This window comes from Bufo bufo, chromosome 6 (genome assembly GCF_905171765.1).
Source record: "Bufo bufo chromosome 6, aBufBuf1.1, whole genome shotgun sequence".
Lineage (NCBI taxonomy): Eukaryota > Metazoa > Chordata > Amphibia > Anura > Bufonidae > Bufo > Bufo bufo.
Window position 1 is genome coordinate 359,412,295 of NC_053394.1, and position 10,458 is coordinate 359,422,752.

Consider the following 10,458-nt stretch of genomic DNA (forward strand, 5'->3'; position numbering starts at 1 on the left):
TAAATATATAAATGACAATGCACATCTACAATAGATTCATGCACAATAGTACAAAGTAAAAGATGAAACATGTAAAGCTTGGAGGCTTCTTTTAAAATCTCATCCACTATGCTGCTACTGTGAATGCTTCAGATTTTCTGCATGCAATTCCACTGTGGAAAACCTGCAGCATTTATGCCACATGTGGCATTGCAAAACACAGACAACCCATGCCTATATGTTTTATTAGGGCATAGGGAAATCAGAGGGTGGTCCCCAGCCTGGGACATCTGTGCCAAAAAAGAAAGCCATCAAATATCCCAGTGCACCCATTATATGGTCAGCTGCCATGTATTAAATTTTTTTTTTATAAAATAAATAAAATAAAATCAGCCTGGTGAGGCTGCAGCACAGGATATATGTAGGCAATATCGGCCAATAGCCAGAACTGTTTTGATTTTAGGGGTTATCTTAATAAGACAGATTCTTTAGATTAGGTTCACACAGGATGGAAAAGGTTAAAAAAAAAAAACTGCTTTTATATAAATATTTGTTAATTTTATTTTTTTTTTACCATGGATCTGCATGTGGTTGCCGCATACTACACCAAACAGTTAAATCCACAGGATAAACTGATGGATTTTTCACCTAGCATGTGACTGACATTAGCAATTAAATCCTATTGCCGATACTGTAAAACCCTGCACCCTTTCCACCTGCAATTCTGAAAAAGAAAATAGTCAGCAAACAACCCGTGTCTTCAGATTCCCCCTCCGTGCTGATAGATGACACCAATTTTTTTTTAAACCAGGTTTATTTAAACAACGAGATGCCGGAAGGGAATTTCTACCTAAGAATTTTCAGCTTTTTACATTTTTTTTCCTATTCACCCAGCTACATGTAACAGCTACATACAAAAAGTTATAAAATCGTAATCAGTTTAATAAAAAGAAAAAAAGGGGGGGGAAAAAAAAAAAAAGAAAAAAAATTATATATACCAATTGAGTGGTGGGCTTGCTTCCTTAAGTATTCTAACCCATTACCCAGCAGAGGTGCCACATTTTGCCACGTAGGGCACCTCGGCAACAGCAGTTGTGTATCTGTAAGGAGTTGACGGGCTTGTAAAAAGAGAACGCAAAAATAATTTACTGGAATAAAAGTAGACAGCGTAGCGATACCAGAGCGCGGTGGGAGACTGTGCAAAGCACCCACCATCTCAAATTAACTTGGTCCAGAATCGGAAAGGATATTAAGCAAAAAGATAAAAGGAACGGGAGCTGGGGCAGGAGTGAAAAATTAACCCCTAGCATTACACACACACATCCACCCTATTTTATGTACAGTAAGGGAAGGGGGATGATGGTGAACATAGGAAACTGAACAGTGGAGGCAGTGGGTGAGGGGCTGGGCAAAACTTGTTCTAGAAGTTTCCTCCCGTCTGCTGCTGGAAAACATCAATCGTATCTTCATCCTCCATTTCCAACTAGAGGGATAGACAGGGAAAGAAAAATTAGAAGACGCTCACTTCATCAAATAAGACAAGTTTATATTCTCAACAGCAATACCCAAATCAGCCAGCGATGGGCAGAGGGCAACCCAAGTAATTTGTCAGCTAGGACCAGATCAATGTGAGCCTCTTATTTTTAACTATTTATGTTTTTTTAAAAATAAATATGTCCCAAGGCAGTTCCCTCCGAGTTCAGCATCGAGCATTTAGGGCTTTTTCAGCAGATCCAGTGATGTACTGGGCCTCACCATGGGAATGCTCGGCAGAGGCTTTCACCTAGCTGACATCACTGTCACTAATGGGTAGGCTTTAGCACTGCCCTATCCTGGCAGTGCTAAAGCCCACCCTTTAGTGCCAGTGACATCACCTGGAAGACTGCTAGGCGGAAGCCTCCACCTAGCAGTGTAAAAATAAACAAAACAACCCTTGCCCTGCACAATAAAGCAAGAGAAGAGAGAGCATGAAATGCTCCACTCAAAGGGGCTGCTTGGGTGAAGGGGATATGTCCGGGTCCATCTCACGCCCTGGGCCACATTGCTAGGATATGCCCCCAATGTCCAATAGCTGTGGTTCTTATCTCTGGGACCCGCACCTATCTAGGACAGAGCCTGCAAAGTGAAGGAGAGCGGACTGTGCAGAAGTCCCATAGAAATTAATGGGAAGTGCAAGCACGGCCACCGCTCCATTCATTTCTATGGGACTGCCAAAAATAGCCGAGTACTTGCATTTCCCATTCATTTCTATGGAACGTCTGAATAGACAGGTGCGCTGCTTGGCCTTTTACGACGCTCCCATAGAAGTGAATCGAGGATGGATGTGCATGTAAGATTCGCTCTTCACTTTGCAGGCAGCGTTGTAGAGCTAGGTGCAGGTCCCAGAGGTGGGACCCAATCCTATCAGACATTTGAGGCATATCCTAGCTTTATGCACCCAAAGTAAGAGATGGGCCAACCCCTTTAAAACTGATCTGGCATAGACATGCCTGCTATGACATACACTGAGGCCATGATGCTAGTGACAACACAGCCTTACTAGTCACCTATAACTAATGCATATTCTTTTTGTACCCAAGTCCGTTTTAGAGCAACAGGACAACCCATGAGAGTCACAACTACTAAAAACAGCCGTTTGGTAGGGATGTTGGGAGATAGACCGCTGCCGATTTGATATGGGGGGTGACCTATCCTAAGGGTAGGCCATCAATAAGGTGGCCATGGAAAACCCCTTCAACTCAAAATAAGGATGTCAGACAGTAGATGAAATCTGCAAGATTTAACACATTCAATGGGATTGGTCTTCCCAGACTGAGCAGTTTCTAACAATCAAGGGGAAGAAAGGAAAGTGCGTACTCACTTTGAGGGGCCAAATTGTCCATCCACCAGGCATTCAGCCTGCATTAACTAAACCGCTATCACACAAGGGAGTATTGGTGATTAAAGGGGTTGTCCAGGATTTTAGTGGCCTATAATCAGGATATGCCAACAACTTCAGATTGACAGGGGGTCAGACACCCGCTGATCCTTGTACCACAGGAACAACTACACAGCTCTCTCCATTGTGTAGTAGACCGAAGTGCTAATTGTAGCTAGGGATACACAGCGACATGTGTTGTGCAAATTTTTTTTGTAAAGACAATGGTGTTGCACTGCAACAGCAAGGAGTCAGTCGCACAAAAATCCAGCTTGGATGGATTTTTTGGTGACTGCCGTGTCACAGTATGTTGCAGTGTGACACCATTGTCTATCATTATGTGTAGCCCCAGCCTAAAGCAAGTGGAAGCAATGCAGCAGTTACCAGCTCCATCCATTACACAAGGACTACCCTCAAAGACAGCTGATTGGCAGGCGGCACCCTGCCAGACTCCCCGAGATTTGATACTGATAACCTAAAAAAAGGCTAGGCCATAATATAAAAATCCTGGACAGTCCCTTTAAGTTGTTAGGTAGGTTACGATCCAGGTCACGCAGAGTATACGCATTTATAACACAAATCACTCACCTGTGCTGGCGTGTCCGTCTCATTAATAGGCTGGCCATCAAACCGAAATCTAATTTGCCTCATTGACAATCCCTACAGGGCAGAGGGGAAAAAAAATTATATAATTGAAAGAAATACTAATGAACAGGCAACAATTTTGTATTTGGCCCTCCCCCTAGATACCGATTACTTAACCGTCATATAGGTCTTCAATATCAGATTTTTTTTGGGGGGTTGACACTCAACTCCCTAAATGCCACAGTCAATAGAGACTGTGGCATTTAGTTACAGAAGCTCCCCATCACTATCAGACCCTGTAAACACTATTGCAGGGTGCCGATGTATTGGAAATAGCACTGCCATAATGGCATGGGTATTAGGCTGTGTTACAGAGCCTAACAGACTGCTTGTCACTGCAGCATTCAGACTTCAATGCAGTGGTATACATGGTACTGCATTATAAAAGCCATGTCTGTAAAAGGGCCATCACAGGCGCAAACTGGATACATGTGTGTGTCTCAGTGGACATGATGAACATGCCCATGGTCAGAGGTTTGAGATCAGGTGCCAGGGAAGGGAGATTTACACATCTCCCACAGAAACCCAATAACGGTAACATACTTGGACTCTAATTGTAGCCGGAACCCAGGTGGGTCTGTTGGTACCAGAACCATCTCCCTGTGACCTCCTGGTCTGGAGCTATGGGCCCTAATGTGTTGTGGGTCCTTGGCTGCCAGCCCAGAAGAGGGGACCCTTCCCAGAGGCAGGGAGGGGAGCGGCCAGCTACAGGTCAAAAGCCCATGCAAGCCAGCAGGTGGGGGTCACATCGTGCCATGTGTTTGGAGAGACCTGGAAACTGCTGACATCACTGCCCCCATGTGACCGCAGCCAAGGACTATTACACCATTATAACCCAAAGGAACAGTCATCTACCTGGTAACTGACTTACTCTGTAATCCTGTTTGTACCATACTACCTGTATTCGTAACCTCAGACCACTGTATATATTCTCTGTGTATAGTGTGTTATCTAGTGTGCCCTTAAGGCAATTAAATATATAATTTAATCTTGTGCTGTCTTGCATGTCGATCACGAATCCCCACATCCGTGTTTCGGCCTAGTTATAAGCTACCGCGGGTTGGTTTCTCACCCTATATAATCCCGTTAGCGGACCGGGCTTATATCAAACGAGAAGCTGGTAGCAGATTTCCCAGGCTGAGGAAGTGCTGTTTTCACTGCGGAAGTGCTGGTCCCTCAGCTTGTTGTCTCTCTGTGCCCATGTGGACAGGAGGAGTAGGTGTAAATTGAGCCAAGCTGACATTACATGCACCTTCGGGAGGGTGTAACGTCACATCTTGGTAACCAGTAATCATACCGCGCCTTGTGAGCTCGACGTAGTTGACGTCAAGCGGGCACAAGGGGTGGTATCCCTCACAGCTAACCTCTGGCACTCCAGCTATGGTAAAACTACGACTCCCAAGATGTACACTTGCTCGGCTGTTCTCAGAGCTCCATAGAAATTAATGGTGCATGCTGAGAAATATAGCATCACCACAGCTGGAGTGCCGGAGGTTGGCCATCGTTGGTATAAGGGATAAAAGCTACATTCCACAGGGTTTCAGTTCCCCATTCTTTTAACTGGCAGAGGTCCCAGTGGAAGGACAACCACCGTGGTAAGGGATAACTTTAAACAACCGGAATCCCCCTTTTAAATTATGGCAATCTTGCAGCAAATTTTCTGCACAATTCGTGGCATAAAAATGTCACGTCTTAGGCCATTGAATTATGGAGAAACATATCAATGTAAGCTGTCTTCATGGCCACAGCCCCAAGACTACATCTTAAGAATTGGGGTTTAGCGGCTGCAGATAGCACCAGTGAGTTTGATACACCTCAATGCGGACTTAGAGTCTTCATGGTAAAGTTGCTCTTATGATTAATCACAAGAAGTGGAGATGCGAGGACAGGGCCCGGTGAGCTGTAGGTAAGGGCAATGTGGGCAGTCGCCAGACTATTTCCTTAGGGCTCTTTCACACGAGTGGATTTACTACAAAACACACTGAGATAAAAGTTGTCACCAATTTTGTAGCAAAAAGATCACAGAGGCAAAGACCATTATCAATCATGTTAATGCTCCGTGTCTCTGCTGTCCTGAGCGGGGCTTGGCTCTCTTTCACGCAGTGGATTACCCGCACGGCATCCGCTTGTGTGAAAGAGCCCTTTGGTTTCTACAGGATTTATTTGCATAATATGAAAACATGGAAGTGTAAAGCAAGGGAACTTACAGAAACCCCATATGACCTGTCCTCATCACATCTGAGCCACCCAGAGGTATACTGTGCTTCAGGAGTTTATGAACTATGCTATGTTAACAGTATTATAAGCTCAAAATAGGTGACAGATTCCCTTTAAAGCTCAGCAAAAGACTGACAGCCGAATGAAGCACGCCAGTCATATTTTACGCCTTAAAGCAGGCGAAATCGATAAGTGTGCCCCCTGACGTGAACTTAGCACGAGCATTGTACAGACATCCAAATGCTGAAGGTGCAGCTAATGGTCTCCTCTGGAGGGCTCACCTGTCGTTCACAATAAGCCTTCATGAGCTTGTTGAGTGGTGTATGTTTCTTGATCTTGAACTGGACGACAGAGCCATCCTGGCCCGCGACCTTCAGGTTGATGTGGTCATTGTTTTCAGTCTTCACGCTCTCCTGCAACATCAAGAAAGCTCAGCTGTTACATCTCCGCTCTTCAATCTAGTTACCTGAATTATTTATTTATTTTTTTAAATCAAAGCCTGACCACACTGTGGACTCTGACTGTCAAAAACCACCAGGTATACCGTGGCAGACACCACCACGGCTGTTCAGTTTGGATTCAGCAGACCCGCTCACAGCTTAGCTAGAATGGAGCGGACACCCACTGACTCCAAGCGGCACCCTAGGGACATGTCCCTTCATGGAGCAGTCATGGCTTTAAAACACAGCGCTGCCTCCCATTGAAAACAATGAGAGGCAGGCACCACTGCTGGCGGAATCTGGCGAAAATTCTGCTGTGTGAATGGACCCTTTAAAAATAAAATAGTTTTATTCTGGCCTGCAAACATGATCTAGTCCAGGGATGGCCAACCTGCAGCCCTCCAGCTGTTGCTAAACTACAACTCCCAACATGACCGATCAGCATGACCGAACAGCCTACAGTAGGGCATTGTGGGAGTTGTAGTTTTACAACAGTTGGAGGGCCGCAGGTTGAGCATTCCTGCTGTAGACTGCATGGACATGCTGGGAGTTGTAGTTTTCCAACAGCTGGAGAGCCACACGTTGGCCAACCCTGATCATCAATCTGAAAAAATAAAATAAAATGCAAGATGACCAGAAAAGGAAGGGGGGGGGGGGGGGGGGGGGGTGTAACCTGTACTTGGCTAGGAGGAGTTTGATTTGAGTGGCGGTTAAGCATGGGCCCTGCCAATCCATTTAAAGCCTCTGGCAAGTGACAAACATAGCCAGGCACATTCCAACTAATCCTGGCAATCTGTGGGGGCCCCAATAGACAGACCCTCCATGCATGATCCAGCAGATAGGTGATAAAACCGAGGTAATGGAGGATTACCAACAGGGACAATGAGCTCAGCCATTAGATAAAACTGGCCCCTATGAACATCTCCTTGCATCATGAGACCTGCAGGGTGTTAAAGGGGTTGTCCAGGTTCACCCAGGCAGCCCCCCTGACTTGAGCATCAGAGCAGTTCATTCTCCGATGCCCTTTGCCCTGCGCTAAATTGCGCTGTGCAAAGGCATTTTCAGGAGGTTCGATGATGTACCAGGGTCTCCATGGGGCTGCCAGGAAGTCCGGTGACGTCACCACCACTGATTAGCGGGCTTTAGCGCTGCCCTAGCCTGTAGAACTGCTAGGGCAGCACTAAAGCACACCCATCAGAGCCGGTGACATCACCGAACACACAGCCGGGCGGAAGCCTGCACCCAGCAGTGTGTTACTGTAAAAAAATAAAATAAATGTGCCATGCACGATTTAGCATGAGATGCTCCAATGCCAACAACAAGGGGGCTGCCTGGGTGAATATATGGGTATGTCCAGGTTCAGCTCTGAACCCCAACAACCCCTTTAAGTCTGCATACAACACACTAACTGGGGTCCACTGGGAGATAACAGGAGAGACTAGCAGCAGGGGCATAGCTCAGGGACCCTGGAACAAGAGTTCCGCTCGGGGCCCCCTTCCCTCAGTTCTTTGTGGCCAGGGGAGCACATAGCCTGAGACAAAAAATTTAACACCCCCCCCCCAATCCAAAAATTCTTGACCTACCGCCTTCCCTCCAGCCAGATGTGTAACTTGACCAGCATGCACTTTCTATAATACCAGTGTCTTCTTATACAGCACAAGGTCTTTGGGCCCCCTCAGGCTCCAGGGCCCGGTAGTGACTGCCACCTATGCATCCCCTACTGCTACACCCCTGACTAGCAGCATCCCATCACTGCGATCACATCTTAAAGGGCCAGCAAACCTAAACTCCCAAGAGAGCCCAGCAGTTGTTTTTAGTTTCCTTATAGCGCCACCGCAGAGGAAATCAAGTATTACATGCACCCTACTGAGTGAATGGGTTATGCATGCAATGCAAGGATGCTCTGGATATGATGGTCTTAGCCACATTGTGTAATTGATGGAGGGGGGGGGGGGGGGGCTGCTGAGACAAAACCAGTGGACAGGCAGTGCAGGAGTTAACAGATAAGAAATGTAAGGTCACAATGGGGAATAACTTTAACCCATAAGTGTCCTCACTGGGCTGTAAGTGATACAATGGTGCTGATCGTTAGGGAGACTCTTTACAGGACCCCTCATCATCACCAGCGCCCCTTATACTGGGCGCCCACCACAGGAGCCCCATCACCCTGCCTCCAATGCAACCTCCATACTTTATCCACCCCCTCATATCCAGGGAAGGCTCCCCCTCCCCACAGCGACCTATCCATCCCAGGCCTCACCCCATCCTACACCAACACCCGCAGGCCCCGCTCTGCTACCTACGGCCCCCATAACGACCACCGCCCGCCTTTCACACAACACCCCCCCGCGACCTGACCTTTGGTTTATCGTCGGCCATGCTGGGGATAATGCCGGTATCCGGTAGCGTCTCCTCCTCACAAAGAGCCTAAACCCGCGCGGGTCGTCTGTCGGGAGAGCGCACGTACAATCTTTAAGAAACACTGCGTGGTGACGCGCGCGCCCCCGCCTGGCCACGCCCACCACGCAGCCTTACAGACTCCCGCTCTCTGGACCACGTGACTAGAAGACTGCGCATGCCCGACTTCAGGTCTTGCATAACGCAGGCTGCACTGCTGAACCCTGGGGTTCCTTTGCATTGTGTGTGTTCGCCATAGAAATGGTGTGCGCCAGAAGCTCCATACACACACAGCTGATAGTCTTTTGGAGTAGAACTCCATGTTTTTATAGGTGTATTGTTTAGTCCCAGTATGGGTATGTTCACATGGTATAGTCAAATGCGTTTTGTTTTTGCTGCATTGATGGCAAAACTGTAGTGTCTTTTTTGAATGTTGCAAAAAGTGTGATTTTCACAGCTCCACCGGAATGAACTCTAAAAGGTCATGCACACGACCGTATGCATTTTGCGGTCTGCAAAAACGGAGCCGCCAAAAATACAGATGACGTCCGTGTGCATTCCATATTTTGCGGAACGGAACAGCTGGCCCCTAATAGAACAGTCCGTAATGCGGACAAGAATAGGACATGTTCTATCCTTTGTGGAACAGACAAACGGAATGCACATGGAGTAACTTCAGTTTTTTTGCGGACCCATTGATGGTGGGATCCCAGGGAAAGGAGATATACATATCTCCCCACAGAAACCCAATAGCGGCACCATGTTTGTCCTCTAGTTGTAGCTGGAACCCAGGCGGATCAATTGGGCCCGGAACCACCTCCCTACGACATTCTGGTCTGGAGCTATGAACCTTAAAGGGTTTTGTGGGTCATTTAATGCCAGCCCAGAAGAGGGGGGAGTGAACCCTTCCCAGAGGCCGGCTACAGGTTAAAAGGCTTGTGCCAGCAAGCGGGCGTGTCTTTTTCTGAAAGGGGGTCACATCGTGCAAATGTGTTTGGAGAGACCTGGAAACCGGCTGACATCACTGCCCTCCATGTGAATACAGCAAAGGAACATTTATCTACCCGGTAACTGACTTGTGCTCTGTGTAAACCTGTTTGTACCATATTATCTGTAACCTCAGACCACTGTATATATTCTCTGTGTATATTGTGTTATATCTAGTGTGCCCTTAAGGCGATTAAATATATAATTTAATCTTGTGCTGTCTTGTATGTCGATCACGAATCCCCACGTCCGTGTTTCGGCCTAGTTATAAGCTACCGCGGGTTGGTTTCTCACCCTATATAATCCCGTTAGCGGACCGGGCTTATATCAAACAAACTATTGGCAGTCTTCCCGGGCTGAGAACGCGCTGTTTTCACGGCGGCAGTGAAAAGGCTCCCTCAGCTTGTTGCCTCTCTGTGCCCGCGTGGACAGGAGGAATCTGTGAACACTGTACCAAGCTGAGCTTACCTGCTCCTCAGGAGGGCGTAATGTCACGCTTTGGTAACAAGTGACCATACCACGTCTCGTGAACTCGACGTAGGTGACGTCAAGCGGGCATGATGCGTGGTATCCGTCACAGTGGAAAAGCTCCCAAATACATATAAATTAAACAAACAAAAGACATGGAGCTCATAGAATACCTATAAAAATATATCTTTAATAGCGTATCAATTAATTACAAGCATATTACCGTTAAAAAATGAATGTGGCAGAGAAAAGACACCATCCCAGCTTTACACAGAACCACATAGATTAATAAATACAATGACAACAACTAATCTAAATAGTAGAACAAGACGTGGCTTGGCAGCCGAGGAATATGGCCGCGTGAAGCACAAGCTCTTACACCCAGCAACTTAAAACTCATAAAAAGTC

General features: G+C 46.9%; 1 protein-coding gene across 1 annotated transcript; it reads right to left on the minus strand.

The window, feature by feature from the left end:
- Positions 1 to 774: 774 nt before the first annotated feature.
- Positions 775 to 8,708, minus strand: SUMO2 (small ubiquitin like modifier 2). Its single transcript, XM_040435695.1, has 4 exons — positions 8,557 to 8,708; positions 6,040 to 6,171; positions 3,485 to 3,556; positions 775 to 1,462 (listed from the first exon to the last, which is right to left on the minus strand). Exons 1-4 carry the CDS (start codon positions 8,575 to 8,577, stop codon positions 1,400 to 1,402), a joined length of 288 nt encoding a protein of 95 aa, XP_040291629.1. The 5' UTR covers positions 8,578 to 8,708; the 3' UTR covers positions 775 to 1,399.
- Positions 8,709 to 10,458: the final 1,750 nt, after the last annotated feature.